General features: G+C 43.8%; 1 protein-coding gene across 1 annotated transcript; it reads right to left on the bottom strand.

Annotated features, from left to right (window-relative positions):
- Window positions 1-520: 520 nt before the first annotated feature.
- LOC139360698 (uncharacterized) lies at window positions 521-19,899 on the bottom strand. The gene is made up of 3 exons (XM_071088540.1): window positions 19,659-19,899; window positions 18,050-19,565; window positions 521-653 (listed from the first exon to the last, which is right to left on the bottom strand). The coding sequence occupies exons 2-3, from the start codon at window positions 19,024-19,026 to the stop codon at window positions 521-523; spliced, it is 1,110 nt and encodes a 369-aa protein (XP_070944641.1). The 5' UTR covers window positions 19,027-19,565; window positions 19,659-19,899.
- Window positions 19,900-20,202: the final 303 nt, after the last annotated feature.

Here is a 20,202-nt window from a genome sequence, read left to right on the forward strand (position 1 = left end):
GAGGGGAAATAGGATACTTAAAGAATCATTTAGAATAAATTAATATTTTTAATGCATATATAATTTTGATATGCATTTACATAATATGGGAAGAATAGACACATAAATAGTAACTGGTTATGACTGCTTGGTGGGATTTAGGGTGGTTTTTTACTTCAAAGTTTTTTGCGTTTCCAAACTATTAAGAGTTCACATATATTATTAGTATCCTAAAAGAAAAGAAGCCATTTTAAAAATAGACCTAGGAAACTATTCAAACCTAAAGCTTAAGCATTTATATTCCATGCTGCTTGTGAGAAGACCGGGGACATGTAGCAGTTGCTTGTTTTTTTCTTTGTAATTCTAGTCATTCTGTGTGACTCCCCTGTAGCAGGCAGAATAATGGTCCCCTAAACATGTCTACACTCTAGCCCTTGGAACCTGTGAGTATGTTACATGGCAAAAGGGAGTTAGCAGATGGGATTAAAGGTATGGATCTTGAGACGGGAAGATTATCCTGGGTTGGCTGAGTGGACTCTATCTAATCACATGGGTCCTTAAAATCGGATAAACCTTTTGGACTGCGGTCAGAGGGCGATCTGATGGCAGCACCGGAAGGACTTGACCTGCCATTGAAATTACCTTTTTCACCTTCTGCAGGGAGTTCTGGTAGCCTGCAGAAGGTGAAAAAGGCAAGGCAAGAAAATCTCCCCTAAATCTTCCATAAGGCATGCTGTGCACCTGGCACCTTGATTTTAGCGCAGTGAGATTTACGTTGGACTTTTAACCTATAAAATCATGAGATAATAAATGTGTATTGTGTATTGTTTTAAGCTACTAAGTTAGTTGTAATTTGCCACGGCAGTAATAGAAAGCCGATGTAGTCTTGAATAATAATTTCACTCAATCTTGTTTGACTTGGTATTCACACCACCCCCTCCATTATAACCACCTGTTTTCTTTTTTTTAATCTTAATTATTCAGCAAGTATTAACTGAGGACCAGCTATGCACTGGACACTGTGTTAGGTGCTGAGGAAAAGAGAAAGGAAGTGTAAGATACAGCTCTGAGTTTGGTAGTGCAGACAAATGACCTTTTAGAGAGAACCAAGAGTGTGTCAGGGAAGAAACACTGTGTTGCTGTAATATTAATCTGATCTTTTAAATGATTTTCTCTAGTTTAATATTCATTCTTTTGAGATATTTCTGTTTAACTGATATGAGAGATGAAGTCTACATGCAAGAAGAATAAATTTCCTTTGTATTTTCTTTCTTACTCTTTGTGACTATCAACCCAGCAGATACAACCTTTAAATAAATTTATCATCTATCTCAGTAAAGAGCCCTCTAAGTCACCAAATATGCTCATCCTGCTAATAAAATTAAAGGCAGATGTTCTTATCCCAGAGAACATCAAGAACAATCCCAGAATTCTATCAACTGCATGCAGGTGTGGGCTGTTAGAATTCTGTGGTGTTAAATGTGTCGAATCATGCCATTTTATTCATTAGCTAGCTGATTATTTCTTTGAAATGTGATTGCCTACATTCTGTTAGCCTTTGATCATACAAGGATAAATAAAGCCACTCCTTCACCTTCAGGAGCACTGAATTAAGCATGGGAGACAGAGACATAACTATTTATAACAAAATGTGACATGTATGCAATTAACAGGTATTCAAATCCCACGGGGTGACAGTGAATGCAGCAATTGTTTGATATCCGGAGAACTAAGGTGGGAAGGGAGGTTGGAGGGACATTTGAACTGACTCTGAAGATCAAGTGTGAATTTGCCAAGTGGAGTTAGAGAAAGGGTATCCGTGACAGATAAAATAATATGGACAAAGGCTGGGAGGTAGGGAAGTGCGCTGATATTTCCTACAAAGGGATGGGCTGCTCAAAGGAGACTAAGGAGCAAAGAGGGATTTGGAGGAGACATCTGAAGTTAGATAGTAAAATTTCTTAAATGCCAAGCTAGGTGACTGAACTTGATCCTAGAGGCAATGGGAACTAACACAGGTTTTTAAGCATGACAATGTCACCATAAGCTCTATGGTTATAAACTGCTGTCCAGTTTTCTGCAGTGATGAAAAGGTTCTATTTCTGCATTAGAATGTTACCACCACTAGCCACTAACTCAAATGTTGCAGTGACTGTTGAGCAACTGAAATGTAACTATTGTGATTAAGGATCTGAATTTTTGCTTCTATTTAATTTAAATTAATTTAAGTTTACTTTTAACAAGTCACACATGGCTAGTGACTACCATACTGGGCAGCCCAGAGCTAGAAAGTTATCTCTGGAGGAGTACTGAATGGAAGAGGAGAGAAGGCTTCCTACAGGGAAAAAAAGACTAGATTAAGGAGAGAATCGTTTGTTTTCCTTTCAGAGATAAATTGTTAACACTATATAAATGATTTTGACCACGGATTGTGTACAGATGGGGGCCAACTTATGATGGTTCATCTTACCATTTTTGACTTTACAATGCTGTGAAAGCAATACACATTCAGTAGAAACCATACTTTGAGTATTCATCCAAGCATTTTGTTTTTCACTTTATAGTATTCAATAAATTACACGAGATATTCAGCACTTTATTATAAAATAGGCTTTGTGTTAGATGACTTTGCCCAACTTTAGGCTAATGTAAGTGTTCTGAGCACATTTAAGGTAGTCTAGGCTAAGCTATAATGTTTAGTAGGTTAGGTGTATTCAATGCCTTTTTGACTCATGATATTTTTAACTTATGATGTGATTACTGAGATGTAACTCCATTGTAAGTCAAGGAGCATCTATACTCAAATATAGACTATTAATAATATGGAGCCAACAGGCATGGTGGCTCACGTCTGTAATCCCAGAACTTTGGGAGGCCGAAGTGGGGGGGATCAGTTGAGCTCAGGAGTTCAAGACCAGCCTGGACAACATGGTGAAACCTTGTCTCTACAAGAAAAAATTTTTAAATTAGCCAGGCATGGTGGCGCATGCCTGTGGAGCTAGCTACTCGGAAGACTGAGGTGATGGTACCAGTGGAGGGACTTGACTATGAGTTGTGCAGGTTCTTGGTCTTCTGAACAAAGAATTGGACAAAACACGCAAACAAAGCAATGAAAGGATGAAGCAACAAAAGCACAGATTTATTGAAACCAACATACACTCCACAGAATGGGAGTGGGCTTGAGCAAGCAGCTGAAGATCACTGGTTGCAGAATTTTCTGGGGTTTGAATACCCTCTACTGATTTCCCATTGGTTACTTGGTTATACCCTATGTAAATGAAAGAGTGGCCCACGACCAGTTTGATTGGTTGCAGGAGGTGACCAATCAGAGGCTGAAGTGAAGTTACAAAGTTACACATGAAGACTAGTCCTGCGACCAGTCTGATTGGTTGCAGGAGGGGACCAATTAGAGGTACTTCCCATTTTTCATCTGCACAGGGCAAAGGTAGTAGCCTCTGATCCTTTTGTTACTTCGGTGTGGAGAGGTGTGGTTTTCCTTTTGATTCAGTTCTAGGAAGTCAGGATGAATTGGCTTTAGGTTTCCTGCCTCCAGACCCTATTCTCCTGTGTCAGTGGGAGGATCACCTGAGCCTAGGAGGCAGAGGTTGCAGCAACCCAAGATCATGCTACTGCACTCCAGTTTGGGTGACAGAGCAAAACCCTGTCTCAAATAATAATAATAATAATAATAATAATAATAATAAGGAGCCAGTTTAGTTTGTGTGCCTGTAATCCAGAGGAAAGGTATTTCAGTGTACAGTCAGGGAACATAACCACTAATCCTGCCTCTGGGCTGAGGATGGGACATGGAACAACTGTTTTATTCCTTGGTATTTATTTTATAGAGTTGAATCTCCAACCCTCATCTACTTACCCACCATACTATCTGTGTAACTACAATTAACGTGCAGTAGCCAAGACAGTGACTCTCAATGTGGGAAAGGTGTGATTTCGTTTCCCAGGGAACATTTGGCAATGTTTGGAGACATTTTGACTTATCACAACTGGGGAATGGGTGCTACTGGCATCTAGTGGGTAGAAGCCAAGGATGCTGCAAAACATCCTACCACGCACGGGACAGTCCCCACAGCAAAAAATGATGCAGTCCAAAATATCAGTAGTGCTGAGGTGAAGAAATCCTGGTCTAGAGCAGTGGTTTTCAACCCTTAATGTTCGTTAGAGTCACTTGGGAAACTTTAAAAAATCCCTATGCCCTGGTCATTCCCCAGGCCAACTAAATCGGAAACTCTGAGATTGGGGCCCAACCCAGGTTTCGGTGCTTTTTAAAGAGATCTCCAAGTGATTCTAATATGAGGAGCCAGAGTTGAGAGCTACTGGCATAAAGAGAGTCCAAACTACCCTATTCCTAAGCCCCCAACATATCTGACTCCTATGAACATCCATTTTGTTTCTCTCATGTAGTCTTCTGCCAAAACCATGTCCCTGTGTTTTACTTAGTCTATTTGTCACTGCAGGGCTCTTGAAACCTGTCAGGCACCTAAAGATGAAAACAATGGACACTGGGGACTACTAGAGGACAGAGGGAGGGAGAGGGGCTAGGGTTGAAAAACTAACTGTTGGATCCTATGTTCACTACCTGGGTGAAGGGATCAGATCATTCACATCCCAAACCTCAGTATTATGTAATACGCCATGTAACAAACCTACACATGTACTCCCTGAAACTAAAAGTTGAAATTATATATATAATATTTATAAATATTAACATGTATTTATAAACTTTATATGTACATATACATTATGTATATGTATATGTATATGTATATGTGTATAGGAACCTGTCAGGCAAAGATAGGTTTTGGCTTTTCCCTATCAAACGAAAGGGGATTTCAGAGGGCTTCTCCGGTAAACCACACCATAGAATGCTTCCTACCCCTCAGGGGAAACCCAAGTTAAAAATGGTTAACAGGAACGCTAGTTGAGGGATATAATTAGCAATTACTAGCTCTTCAGTGGCTGTATTCATATTACATAAGATTATTCAGTAGCAGGAAAGGCTAGACTTGTATCAAGTCTGTTTAGCTTAATAAAGCCAAAAAGAACAGTTGTTTTTGCATTTTTAGGTAGAAAAAACACACATTCTGAAGTTGCTTTTGTTAATTTGTTGAAATGTTGTTGGAAAAGATGTTTCGCCAGAAGAAATAAAATTTCATAGTTTTTATGAGAGATCAAAACACATAGCCTATATCATCCTTTAATTGTCAAAAGATACTAAAGAGAACTTTCTTACCCTGTTTCACTTAAGACTAACAGCTTGGAGGGAAAAAAAATCAGAGGCCTTTGTTCTCTGCAAATTCACTGGGCAGCCGTGTACAGTCCGGTGGTTCAAAGCTTTCATGATCTGTCCTCTGAGACCTTTGGAAAAACAACCCATGAGTACACAAGGCTTTCTTTTTAAATTGGATTATTCTTTAATGAGGATATGATTTGCTCAGGGTTATGTCAACTCCAAGCACCCTAGTTATGCTTCTTGGTGAGAATGTACAAGCCTCTCAGCACAGCCCAGCTTCTCTCTGTTGCATCTCTATCAAGGTCCTTCCTAGCAACAGCTGAAGGGAGCAGTTGAATGAAGATGTTCATTAATGTAGACGGGTGACTTGTTAGCACAAGAACTTTCCAGCTAGAGTTGGGTGCAGAGTCCCTGACTCATCTTAAACACTGTGATACTGCTCACTTTAGGTTGGAGCTTCTCAGTGACATTCGGGGCTGGCCATTCTTAGTTGTGGGAGCCTGTCCTGGGCATTGGAGCATGTTTAGCAGCATCCTTGGGCTCTACCCACTAGATGCCAGTATCACCTCCAAGTGGTGACAACCAAAAATGTCTCTAAACATTGCCAAATGTCCCTTGGGGGACAAAATTGCCCCCATTTCAGAACCTTTGTTACAAACTTATCAACTTCTAGCCAATAGTTCCAACAGGGAACTGCTGTAGGGCTCTAAATGTGTAAAACAATGAGGGAGGGGGCTTGTGATCTGATCTGATTGCTGCTTTGAGACTGTCCCTTGGCTGCTACTTGCAGGGAGAAAGGAGACAAGAAGGTATTCCAAGAGACTTGCTCAATTCATGGTACTAGTCCAGGCAAGAAGGAATAATGGCATAGAGTGGGATTTTAGCAGTAGGAATGGAGAAGAAAGGAGGCATTGGAGAAATGTTTGGAGAGAGAGCTACAAGCCACCAGAACAAGTTGATGGACTAGAAAATATGTGGGCAAAACAGATCAGCATCTAAGATGGCTCTTAGATTGTTGGCACTCAGTACTACGTACTGACATGTAGAATATAACAGGAGAAACTGGTGGAATGGGGGAATTCTGGGGGAGGTAGGAAGCATCACGAATCCTGCTTTGGACTGGGCAGAGTGGCTCACATCTGTAATCCCAGCACTTTGGGAGGCCAAGGTGGGCAGATCACTTGAGGCCAGGAGTTTGAGACCAGCCTGGCCAACATGGCGAAACCCCATCTCTACTAAAAATACAAAAATTAGCTGGGTGTGGTGGCACACACCTGTAATTCCAGCTACTTGGGAGACTGAGGTAGGAGAATCACTTGAACCCAAGAGGCAGAGGTTGCAGTGAACCAATGAGCCAATGAGCTGAGATTGCACCACTGCACTCCAGCCTGGGCAACAGAGTGAGACTTCCTCTCAAAAAAAAAAAAAAAAAAAAGAATCCTGCTTTGAGCATGTCAGGTTTGAGATCTCAACTGCCAGCTCATCAGGGATGGTGAGGAGATTGCTGGGTTCAAGAGTCCTAGAACTCAGGGAAGAGGAGTTGGGAAAATAGGTTTGGTGAGAAGACAGACAGTATTTGAAGCTATAGGGAAGTGAGTGTAGATGGAAAAGAATTGAGAACTTCAAACTCTTGGCAACTCTATAATTTCAAGCTCCATTTTCAACCTCACCCTGCCACAGATTAGAGGCAACACATTAAAAATGGAAGAGGCTAGCAGAGACTTAGACTAGCTTGATTTAGCATGAAACCCAGTTAAGTTTGAATTCGACATAAACAGTGAATAATTTTTAACTAAGTGTACTTCGAACATACTCATTTTGTCTCATAATCCTAAACGGAGACCAACACCAGGGAAAGATGGCAATGTTTGATGATCATGATGTGTGCCTTGAGACACAGCAAATGGAACAATGCTTGACACCTTCTTTGAGAAGATGGGCAAATGTGCAGCATGTTTGAAAATGTATTTTCAAAATGAGATGTGTGACAAAGAGTTAAACATTCCTACAACAATCACAACCACAACCACCCCTGAAGAGGAAGCCTCAACCTCCCAATCCTCTATGCTAGCTACAAAACTAGAGCTGAATTTTCTGGGCCACTCCATAGGCCTAAGGGACAAGAAAGCACCTTAGCAGATAGAAGAAGATGTGAGAACCCATTATTATAACTGGGCAAGAAACTCAAAAGCAACAGTAGCTTTTATTGTTATGGCACAAAACACTTTACAAACCGTTGATTTAACAGTTACTCTATGTTTTGTAGGTGAAGAAACTAAGACCTTGTGATGAGGTGTGCAAACAGTGGAGCCAGATAAAACCCAGGTCTTTTGACTCCTAAGCATAAACTACTCAGGGATTCACCAAGTGTGGGACACAAAATGAGAACACATAGAATATCATGGCCCTTGAGTTGAGCTGTCTTGCAGAACCCTGCTAGGCCATGCATGCTGGGTCATGCAGAGGAGGCCCCCAGGTGGCTCAGGGCAGTGTTCATTGCCTAACTGGCACTGAAGTCCTGTACTTCAATATTTTATCATCCAGTCAGACATGCTGGTGCTTACGAGCTGAATACTGACCTTGTTCCCAACCTATCTTCTATCATGCCTTCTTTTTGTAGGGTCTTGTCTCCTCATGTCACAAAAACACAGAAATTTCTTTCCAGCACAAACTACCTAAAAGGGAAGGATAAACCAGATTGTCTGCTCTCTGAAGCATTTGTAGACAGACAACTTTTAAATAGAAGTGCATGCATGAGGTTCTAAAGCTGTACAGGAACAGCAAGTCCCAGCCAGAGATCCTTCTAGAAAGAGAAACTCAAACTCCTGCCGTGACTATCGAAAATGAGAGTGTGGGAGATTTGGCTGTTCAGAGAAAAGCTGGTCTCTTTGCTTCAGGTGAAATCGCAAGATTATGAAGTAAACTTAAAATAATCATAGAGTTGCCTCCTCTAGCCTGGCTGGTTAAGTATGTTGAGTGTAGATTTAAGGAAGAAAGCTATGGAGAACACTTTGAGTGGCAAGTGTCTAATGAGTGTAGTGACTGCCTAGAATATTTCTTTTGTATTATCCTTGAATACCTGATCTATGGACTATACATATCATTTGACCCTAATACAAACCTGATTTTGAAAATACATAACACATATTATGTCTAGACTACAATCAAGCTTAAAAGTTTTACAAATTGCCTGTTTGTGCTGTCTGTAAGGATGTATTTCTAAAATCTCACTGTAGGGAAAGGAAACTGGTGGAGGTGGAGTGGGGAGTGAAGACAGGAGAGTGTCTTTCTTTGCTGTAGAGGAAATGGTTTGGTTTAATCTGAAACCACAATCACCATTTTATTCCATGAATCCCTGGTGCTCCTAGAACACTAGATCTTTTCTTTCCAGTGTTCCTTCCCTACTGCAGTGGGGACTCCACCTGATATTCTTACCATCACTCTTTGTTCGTCTGCTTATTTCTGCCCACCCCTATCGTGTCCAGTTGGCATCTTTTTGTTTTCTTGCTGGAAATAATGAATTTCCTATTTCCATGCTACAGGTTGATTCTCTTTCATTTCTCAGTAGCCTTCACTTCTGTGTGTCATGGTTGGTTGCTGTCCCCCTATCTCAGGGTACCTCTCTACCCATTAGGGACTAGAGTTCAAGTTTAACTCTTTGTCCTCACAGCTGTGTATTGCTGCACTTGATAACATAATATTATACCACTGACCTAAGAGTGGAATGACTTTAGTGTATATATCAGTCACCTATTGCTACATAACAAATAATCCTAAAATGTAACAACTTCAAACAACAATATTTATTACCTCACAGTTTCTGTGGGACAGGAATCTGGGAGTGGCTTAGCTGGGTCCTCTGGTTCAGGTCTCTTACAGGTCTGTACGGAATCAAGGCTGGACTCAAAGTGTTGAGCAGGGGATCATCTCAAGGCTAACCTGGAGGAGAAGACACTTCCAAGTTCATGCAAATGGTTGTGGGCAGGATTTGCTTCCTCATAGGCCGTTGGACTGAGGGCCTCGATTCCTAGCTAGCTATTGGCCAGAAGCCACCCTCTGTTTCTTGCTGCATGAGACTTTCTGTAGGGCAGTTCCCAATACGACGGCCTGCTTCACCAGAGAGAACAAATAAGAAGAGCCAGAAAGAAAGCACAGCTGAAATAACAGTCTTTAGAACTTAATCTTGAAAGTAATATCCCATGAATTGTGCCACATTCTGTTTGCCAATGTCAATTTACTAGGTCCAACGTACACTCAAAGCGGGGACTACACAAGGGCATGAACACCAGGAGTGGGGAATTGTGGGGGCCATTTTAGAAGGTGCCAACCACTGTATAATGGTGCAACATGGCATGAAATTTTTAAATTCACATGGATTTAAGCAGTAAAGTGTTTAGAGATCACTACTCTTTGCCAGTTTATTCCAAAACATCAAATCCACTCAGAACATGAGAAATCTAGGCTAGAACTGTGTATATGAGGTCACAAGGACCCTGGCTCTGATTTGTATGCGGTGCAGGCCCAAGCTGATGTCCTTCCTGCCCTTTCTAGCAACCTCCCTATCATCACCTGCTGGCTTTTGCATTTCTCCTAGCCCTTTCAGACACCCATCTGCCCATCCATCTACCTTCCTACCACTGCCAGCCCACTCCCTTGCTCCTAATGTCTGCTCCACTTTCTGATGCCACATGCATGGGGTCTCCCAAATGGTCTGTAGCCCAACTCTCTGGATATGGTAATCCAGCTATCTGAATATCCCCTCATCCACTTAAGCTTGATCTAGTCCAAATTTCTGTTCTTTCCTAGTCTGGAAGTCTAGTTCCTAAGAACTTGCTTCTTCTAGTCTGGTCCTTCGTATTACCTGATAACTGCTTGTTCTGACCCATGAAATGGACTCAGCTGTATGTTGAGTTATGGAGAGTAGCCAATAACATCATGGAAAATAAATTTGTTAAATGGATTGTGATTGGTTTTACGTAGATAAAAATGGCAGCCAGGAGAGCCTTTTGGCTGAATTTTCCAATTTTTCCACAGGTTTTTTTAATTAGATATGGATACAATTGAAAAGTTGGCTCCTGTACGTTTAGGGAAGCTGCTTAAGAAATTGTTGCAAAGCTACCGTCTCCGTGAAAATGAAGAGAGGAGGATCATCAAAATCTAAGAAGGAGACAAAGAAAAATGGCAACTAAATGCAATGTGGTGTCCTGGGTGGGATCCTGGAACAGAAAAATGACATTAGTGGAAAAACTGGTGACATTCAAATAAAGTCTGGGATTTAGTTAATTGTAATGCACCAATGACAGTTTCTTAATTTTGACAAAGGTACTCAAGTCATGTAAGATGTTAACCATGGGAAAATTGGGTAAGGGGTTAAAAAAATAAACACTAAGGGGAAATTTGGATAATTTTTATGTTGTGAAGAAACCCTTCAAAAAAGCATAAGGATGTGGGGTTTTGTTTTGTTTTGTTTTGTTTTTAAGAGGATGTGATTCCAGGATCACTTCTGTTTCCTCCCTGGTCCAGATGCCATCTCTTAGGTCAAGACTGTGAGGTAAGCATTTTCCAAGGGAACCACATGCTCGGTGTCCACATTCTTCCTAGCTCAGAATGGTTAGAAACAGATGTTTCCACACAAGAATTTCAGCACAGAGTCGGTTTCTCTGCCGAGAAACACACCCACCCTCATGTGTATTTAATTTCTTCCCAACACATTGCTCTCGATTGTAGCAACAGTTTTCCAACCACAAACACATGAAGTCCTGGCTTCAGTGGCCTCCTAGAAGTGCATACTATTATCAGGAAAGCTTGGCCAGTCCCCTAGATGAAGAAAAATGTGAATTTCACTTCCTGACATTTTCAGTGTGGGTGAACCCAGGTAAGCAAGCGTCCCTGACCTCAAACACGATGTTTCCGTTTATTTTGGATGGCCACTGCTGAAAAGTGTCCTGCTGAAGGGCTAGGTCCAAATCAATCTGGTAAGCATATTGCAGAGGAACTAAAATGAAACCCTTCTAATGTGACCACCAGATCGTCAGAGAATGTGTTCAACATGACATCTCCTAATTGTGGCTTTTTCCTGCAACTAGGGAGAGGCCAAGCGTAGTTTTTTGAGGAGTGAAACTTCAACAGCAAACCGCTTGGATAATTACTCAAGGTTTTCCCTACAGTATTTTCTAAGGCAAGGTGTAAGTAAAATTAAGGCTGTTTTGAACATGTATTCTCTCTGCAGGATAATAAGGATAATATTTAAGAATCTGTTATTGATTTATGCAGCATGTGTTTGCTGTCTTCAAGAAAGACAGTGACAAGGCTTTTCAAATGGAGGATCTGATTTTCGCTCAAGACGGTGCACGTTTTAAAAGTAGTTGTTTTACCACTATTAGAATATTATTTAAGGGTGGGGCACACCTGTAATCCCAGCACTTTGGGAGGCCGAGGCGGGCAGATCACCTGAGGTCAGGAGTTGAGACCAGTCTGGCCAACATGGTGAAACCCTGTCTGTACTAAAAATACAAAAATTAGCCAGGCATGGCGGCTTGTGCCTGTAGTCCTAGATACTCAGGAGGCTGAGGCAGGAGAATTGCTTGAACCCAGGAGGTAGAGGTTGCAGTGAGCCAAGATTGTGCCACTGCACTCCAGCCTGGGGGATAGACTCCGTCTCAAAAAAAAAAAAAAAAAAAAAAAAAAAAAGAATATTATTTAAGAAAATGAAACATCTATATAGCCAGTGTCTCCCTTGCAAGACAAAAGAACCACCCTTTTTAAAATAGGTTAGTAAAAATCAGTAGATAAGCCTTAATGTGAAGAGATGCACTGATGATAAAATTATTAACTTAATGATAAAATTATTAATAATTATTAGTTTATTTTTCTGTGTTTTATTACAGAGAAAAATGGTAAGAACAATGTTTTCTTTCTTTCCTGTGTAGATCAGGTTCTTCTTATGTTGTGAATAAAGTTCTAATTTCTTACCTGCTTGTGTCTGCCATGCAGACCAGCATGTGGATACCACAGTGCTGGACAGGGAGGAATTAATTTTCATTTTATAGCTCTATGATGTGTATATACCCTGGGGCCACGTGGGATATCATCTTTGTGGGATAAATAAGTTACAAGGCTGAAGTCTTTGATTTCCCTATAGAGTTCCAGAACCCTCTTCTCAGGGCTGTTTCAGAGGGCAGTGACTTCACACTTCACAGAGATCAGGAGAATGGGACCTATCTCAATGACAATGCCCACAATAAATAGTAATTGACTTTTCAATTATATGATATCAATGATACTATAATCCTGAGTTTCTCAACCTCGGCACTATTGACATTTGGGGCCAGATCATTGTTTGTTGGGGGCCTAGGGGCGTGTCCTGCTGTAACCGCCCAATGGGTTCTCCTTGCCCACTGCCTAGACAGAGCCAAGTTACCAAGACAGGGAAATTATAATAGACAGAGAGTTTAATTCACGCAGAGCTGGCTGCATGGGAGACCAGAGTGGTACGGGAGACCGGAGTTTTATTATTAGTTAAATCAGTCTTCCAAAAATTCAGGGATCGGGGTTTTTAAGGATAATTTGGTGGGTAAGGGGTTAGAAAGGGGAGTGCTGATTGGTCGGGTCAGAGATGAAATCATAGGGAGTTGAAGCTGTCCTCTTGGTGCTGAGTCGGTTCCTGAGTGGGAGTCACAAAGCCAGATGAGCCAGTTTATCAGTCTGGGTGGCGTCAGCTGATGCATTGGAATGCAGGGTCTGCAAAATATCTCAAGCACTGATCTCAGGTTTTACAGCAGTGACTCTTAAAACCATAATTTTTAATCCTGTGGCTAGTTTGTTACTCCTGCAAAGGCAGTCTAGTCCCCAGGCAGGAAGGAGGTTTGTTTTGGAAAAAGGCTGTTACCGTCTTTGTTTCAAAGTTAAACTATAAACTAAGTTCCTCCCAAAGTTAGTTTGGCCTATGTTCAGGAATGAACAAGAACAGCTTGAAAGTTAAAAGCAAGACGGAGTCAGTTATGTCAGATCTCTTCCACTGTCATAGTTTTCTCAGTTATAACTTTTGCAAAAGTGGTTTCACTGCACATGGCAGGATGTTTAGCAGCGTCCCTGGCCTCTCTCCATTAGATACCAGTAGTATATCCCAAGTATATCCCAAGTTGTGACAACCAAACTGTCTTCAGATTTTGTGGAATGTCCCCTGGGGGACACAACACTCCCCCCATACCCACACCTATTTGAGAACCACTGCTATCTTCAACAGGGCAGAAATTGTTGACCAAGAGCATTTAGGGAAGAGGCCAAAAAGATAAAAGGAATGGTACTTCAGGTTTAAAGGCTTTAAAAGCCCGTATATTACCGCCTTTTTTTAATGCAAACAAGATGCTGCAGGCCGGGCGCGGTGGCTCAAGCCTGTAATCCCAGCACTTTGGGAGGCCGAGACGGGCGGATCACGAGGTCAGGAGATCGAGACCATCCTGGTTAACACGGTGAAACCCCGTCTCTACTAAAAAATACAAAAAAATTAGCCGGGCACGGTGGTGGGCGCCTGTAGTCCCAGCTACTCGGGAGGCTGAGGCAGGAGAATGGCGTGAACCCAGGAGGCGGAGCTTGCAGTGAGCTGAGATCCGGCCACTGCACTCCAGCCCGGGCAACAGAGCGAGACTCTGTCTCAACAAAGAAAAAAAAAAAAAAAAAAAAAAAAAAAAAAAAAGCAAACAAGATGCTGCAAATGTGGGCAATCGTGCAAGCACATAGGACCTGGCTTTTGCATAGGGATGGCCACGCACTTTGCTAGGCCCCTAGGTTGCAATGGGCACCCCTGGAGAAGGCTGCCAGGATTCACCCCATGGGTGTACACCAGCCCACCTGGGATGTCATGCCTGGGCCAGAGTGAATAAACACAAGCTTCTCTAAATAGCCCAGCCCAGGCAAAGGAAGGAATGAAGGACAAAGAAGGCTTGCTTGGCAGGCATTTGTCTCTTGCATGTAATCTTGTTTTAAAAAACTTAAGATAAAATTCACATAATATAAACTTCACCATTTTAGTCACTTTAAAGCGTACAATTCATGACTTTTAGTGCAACCATCACCTCTATCTAATTCCCAAGCATTTTCATCACCCCAAAAGAAATCTATATCTTTTTTTTCTTTTTCTTCCTTTTTTTTTTCTTTTTTGTTTGAGACGGAGTCTCACTCTATCGCCCAGGCTGGGGTGCAGTGACATGATCTTGAGTCACTGCAACCTCTGCCTCCTGGGTTCAAGCAATTCTCCTGCTTCAGCCTCCTGAGTAGCTGAGATTACAGGCACATGCCACCACGCCTGGCTAATTTTGTTTATTTTTAGTAGAGATGGGGTTTCACCATGTTGGCCAGACTTGTCTCCAACTCCTGACCTCAAGTGATCTGCCTGCCTCAGCCTCCCAAAGTGCTGGGATTACAGGCATGAGCCACCGCGCCTGGCCTAAGAAATCCATATCTATTAAGCAGTCACTCCCCTTTCCTTCCTCTCCTAGTCCCAAGCAACTACTAATCTACCTTCTGTCTCTCTGTGGATTTGCTTATTCTGGACATTCCATATAAATGGAACGATATATTGTTATGCCCAGACCGTTTATTCCCCGAAGAAGACCACCAGAGTCCAGAGTCAAAGCTAAGCAACAAGGATCTTTATTACAGGTTCGAACCTGGAACTCTCCCTCGCTCGTGAAACGAGACGGGCAGGAGAGCTCCCCCACTGAGCTCCGAGCAGTGTTATATAGTCTAAGAAAAGTGGGCATAGAGTTATTATACAAATCAGATATATGATTGGCTAGTGTTTGAACAAGGCGATTTGGCTAACTATGATTGGTTCCCGCCATTTCTGATATTTTGGTTCAAACTTTGAGGCGGGAGAGCAGGTTTATGGCAGCAAGAGTTTATCTTACTTAAACACGTCTTGTGACCTTGCCTCAGAACTTACAAAATCTCTGGTATGTGCAAAACAAAATCTCTGGTACGTGCAGAAAACCAGGTACTCACAGAACTTACGAAATCTCTGGTATGTGCAAAGATTAGAGAGCAGAACAAGGGTGTAGCGGGTGGGGGGCGGGTACACATCTATCTTTGTGTCCTTTCATTTCCCCCTTCTCATAAGTAACTGGATGTCCAATCTTGGATTTCCAGAGTCTTATAATATAGCCTCACTTTCTGGGTGCAGGAGAGGCTGGTGATGGCTACGGAGGACCATTAGTTGGATGGTATCAAACCTTTCTCTGACAAATTGTAAAATTTTATTTACCACACAGGGGCCTATAGTGAATAGAAGTAGTAAAGACATTAGGGGGCCTAAAAGGGGTGCCAGAAGGGAAAACATTGAAGAGCTCCACCAATTGTTAGCAGCTGTAGTGAATTGTTGCTTTTTTATTTCTAAGCTTAGTTCGTGTAGGCGTTGGACTCTTTCCTCAACTAACCCTGACTCATTTATATAGAAACAGCATTCTTCTTTGAGGAACATACAGGTACCTCCTTTCTCAGCCGTGAGTAAGTCTAAGGCTCTGCGGTTTTGAAGGGTGACCTGTGCTAGGGAGGTGAGCTGCCGCTGAAGGGAGGCTAGGGAATAGGCGGAGTCTTCCATAGCAACAGAGAACTGTTGTAACAGCTTGTCGTTTTCTATCATGGAGTGTTGTAGGGCCCCTCCTGCTAACCCCGCTGCGACGACAGAGGTGGTTAAGGATATTCCGGCAATTAGTGGTAGAAAAACTGCTCGTCTATGTCGCGCAGTTTCAGTTGGGGCAGTCCCTGCCCAGCCTATGAACTCTGCCGGGGTCAGCAGGGTCAGTCGGGGAACTAGTGTAACAGGGATGCACAACTGTCCGTCAGAGATGCTTTTGGACAGAGTTTTTAACAGAGTCATATTACACCAGAAGAACACACCAGGGGGAGCACGTATGGGGCTATTAGGGTATGTAGCCGTCTGGTTGCAGAGGCTGCTACTAAATGCTGAATAACAGTAGGGGTATTTCTCTTGGTATGGGTCACGGTACAGGGCTACATCAGGTATTGCAACTGTTGATGAATTAGAATCTGGCATATAGTTTGTGGGTGGGGAGGAAAGGGGAACAGCGGTTAATGGTGGTCTTCCTAAGGTTGCACACATAAAGCAAGAGGACAGGTCGCCTAAACCGGTGAGGTTGGCAAATGCTAGCCCTTCTTGTAATAGGGTTAGCCAGGAGAAGGGCTGCAAGTCTTGTGATAGCTTGGTTTCCTGTCTGTGGATTTGTGTATGGATTAAGGGTCGAATCTGGACTAGACTCCGCCACAAGTACAGGTGGCTACTAGGCCAGCTACTACTGGCATCGTAGTAGACTGCCCCATGTTGGGGCGATGTCCACCAGGAGTGCCCTGGATCTGTTATTATCCAAGTGAATATGTTGGGAGTCCCTGTCGGGTAGCGAGTCCTGAGGAGGTTAGACTTTCTCGGGTATTCGTCCCATACCCTGGCTGAGTGCATTTTACAATAGTGGTATGGGCAACCTGCATTCTGGTGCCACCAATAATTCTTACAATTATATTCAGTCTGATCATATTCAAAACAAATCATGGGTATCCCCGGTTGGGCAATTTGGAAATTAGTGAAATTGAGGTAAATTGGAGTATTGCACCCGGAGGGGGGGCAGTCTGCACTAGCTAGCAGTTTACCCGCTTGGGGGGTTTCCCCGGGGTGAGTTTTGTTCTCATAGAGCCAGAACCTCCAGACATAGGGATTAGACGGCGCAGCAGTTAGGAGAGTCAGATGTATAAGGCATAAAAGCATAGGCAAGCTAGACATGGTTACGGTTATGTGGGTGACGGCGCAGGGTTAGCTTTAAGGGATTGTTCTTAGCTTTGTCTACAGTCCATGTAACCGGTGCTCCAGACGGCTCGAGAAGGTCGGATGTTGGGTCCACTGGTTTGACGTGTGTGTAGTGGATCCACGAAGCGATGCCTTCTACTTTGAGAGCAGTGGGAGTAGTCAGGAGTACTTGCAGTGGTCCTTTCCACCTGGGTTGAAGAGTTTCTTGCCGGTGGCGCTTGACTAGGACCCAGTCTCCCGGCTGGAACGGATGAGGCGTCGGCGGAGGTCCTGCCTCGTACAGTTCTCGTAGTCTGGGCCAAATTTCCTGGTGAATTTTCTGTAAGGCTTGTAAGGAGAACAGGAGCTCAGAGACATTTTCAGTTTCAGGTTTGAGTAAGTCATCTTTTAGACTGGGGACCAGGGGTGGGGGTCTGCCATACATGATTTCATATGGTGTGAGGCCTAGTCTGTAAGGGGTATTTCGGGCCCGGAACAGAGCGTAGGGGAGAAGTACTACCCAATTAGCGCCAGTCTCCATGGTCAATTTAGTTAAGGTCTCCTTCAGAGTCCGATTCATCCTTTCTACCTGTCCTGAGCTTTGGGGCCTATAAGCACAATGTAATTTCCAATTTGCCCCCAGAATGGAAGCCAAATCCTGACTTACCTTAGCAACGAAGGCTGGTCCATTGTCTGACCCTATTTGGACGGGAAAGCCATACCTGGGGAGGATTTCTTCCAAAATTTTCTTTGCTACAACCTGAGCGGTTTCTCTCTTAGTTGGGAACGCTTCTGTCCATCCTGAAAAAGTATCTACAAAGACAAGTAAGTACTGATACCCATATTTTCCAGGCTTTATCTCAGTAAAGTCCATTTCCCAATAGATACCAGGCCTAGTTCCTCTACACCTAATTCCTGCGGTGGTCTGGGTTTGGGGGCAAGCGTTGTTTAGTTGGCAGGCTTTGCAATTTGTTGTGACATCGCTGGCCAGTTCAGCTATGCGCCTGATTCTAAACTTGGCATGCCTGACTAAGTCCATCATTTGCCGGGCACCCAGGTGGGTTGTCCGGTGGATGTGTTCCAACACCTGCCGTCCTAATTTTTCTGGTAGGATGGTTTGGTCATTTATATCAGTCCACCACCCATTTTTAACCTGTTTTAGGGGAAGCGTGTTCATCCATTCGCGATCCTGTTCGGTATAGTCGGGAAAACATGGCAAATTTCGCGGGCCAGGATCGGGGAGCTGGAGTGCGAGGAGCTGACTGGGAGCTTTTGCTATGCTCCTTGAGGTTTGGTCGGCTAAGAAGTTGCCTCGAGCAATTGGCGTAGTTGGTTTCTGATGCCCAGGGCAATGTACGATAGCCAATTTCTTTGGTTTCCACAAAGCAGTTAATAGAGCTAGGATCTCTTGCTTGTTTTTTATTTCTTTGCCTTCGGCTGTTAATAGTCCCCTTTCTCTGTAGATGGCCCCATGTATGTGAGCAGTAGCGAAAGCATAGCGGCTATCCGTGTATACTGCTAGTTTTTTCTCTGCCCCTAGGGTGAGGGCCTGTGTGAGGGCTATCAGTTCGGCTCTTTGGGCCGATGTCCCTGGAGGCAAGGGTTCCGCCCAGATTACCTCAGTCTCTGATGTTACAGCCGCTCCTGCATACCGCTGGCCTTGGTGGACGTAGCTGCTGCCATCAGTGAACCAGGTGAGTTCTGTGTCGGGGAGCGGACGATCTTGCAGGTCCTCCTGCACCCCATGCACCTGAGCCAGTATCTCAGTGCACTCATGGAACGGGGCGTCCAAGTCTGGATTTGGCAGCAGTGAAGCAGGGTTTAAAGAGGTTGGGGGCAGAAAAGTTATTCTGAGGGGGTTTAACAGCAGTCCTTGATAGTGGGTGAGCCGGGCGTTACTCATCCATCGGTCCGGCGGCTGCCGGAGGACGCCTTCAATGGCATGCGGGGTTATAACGTGCAACTCTTGCCCCATGATAAGTTTATCAGCGTCTCGGACCATTAGGGCGGTCGCCGCGATTATCCGCAGGCAGGGTGGCCAGCCAGCAGCCACTGAATCTAATTTTTTTGACAAATAGGCAACTGGCCTCTGCCAGGGGCCTAGGTACTGTGTTAACACGGCTTTTGCAACACCCTTACTTTCATCTACGTATAAGTGGAAGGGCTTGGAGACATCAGGGAGCCCCAGCGCGGGGGCTGATAACAAGGCAGTTTTGATTTGTTGAAAGGCCAGCTCAGCCTCTTCCGTCCAATTGAAGGGCTGCCGTTCCTTTGTTGCCTGGTATAGGGGCTTGGCTAACTCAGCAAATCCGGGTATCCATAACCTACAGAACCCTGCCGACCCCAGGAATTCTCTCACTTGCCGTGTCGACTGGGGTCTAGGGATGCGTAGGACTGTTTCCTTTCGGGCTTTGGTTAGCCAGCGTTGCCCCCCTTTTAATAGGTACCCCAGATAAGTTACCTCCGACTTGCAGATCTGAGCCTTTGTTGCTGAGGCTCGGTAGCCTAGCTCCCCCAGAGTCTTCAAGAGGTCCTCAGTCCCTTGAACACAAGTTTCCGGGGATCTGGCTGTTATTAAGAGATCATCAACATATTGCAAAAGAGTTATTTCAGGGTGTTGCCGCCGGTACTCACCCAGATCTTCATGAAGGGCTTCATCGAACAGGGTTGGCGAGTTCTTGAACCCTTGTGGCAGCCTGGTCCATGTTAGCTGACCATTGATGCCCCTCTCAGGATCCGTCCATTGAAATGCAAAGAGTCCTTGACTTTTGGGAGCCAGAGGAAGGCTGAAGAAAGCATCTTTTAGATCAAGAACGGTATACCACTGTTTTTCGGGATGTAAAGCACTCAGAAGGGTGTATGGATTGGGCACAGTGGGATGTACGTCCATGACCCTTTTATTAACTTCTCTTAAATCCTGTACTGGCCTGTAGTCCGTACTGTTGGGTTTACGAACAGGTAACAGTGGAGTATTCCAGGATGAGTGGCAAGCCCGTAGGACTCCCTGGTCTAGGAGTCGGCGGATATGGGGCGTAATTCCTTCTCTTGCCTCCAGGGGCATAGGATATTGCCGAACCCGAACTGGGTCCGTCCCTGGCTTAACTTCCACAAATATGGCAGGTCGATGTTTAGCTAGCCCTAAGCCCCCAGTTTCTGCCCACGCTTCAGGGAAACGCTG

Source organism: Macaca nemestrina, chromosome X, assembly GCF_043159975.1.
Source record: "Macaca nemestrina isolate mMacNem1 chromosome X, mMacNem.hap1, whole genome shotgun sequence".
In the NCBI taxonomy this organism is placed as follows: domain Eukaryota; kingdom Metazoa; phylum Chordata; class Mammalia; order Primates; family Cercopithecidae; genus Macaca; species Macaca nemestrina.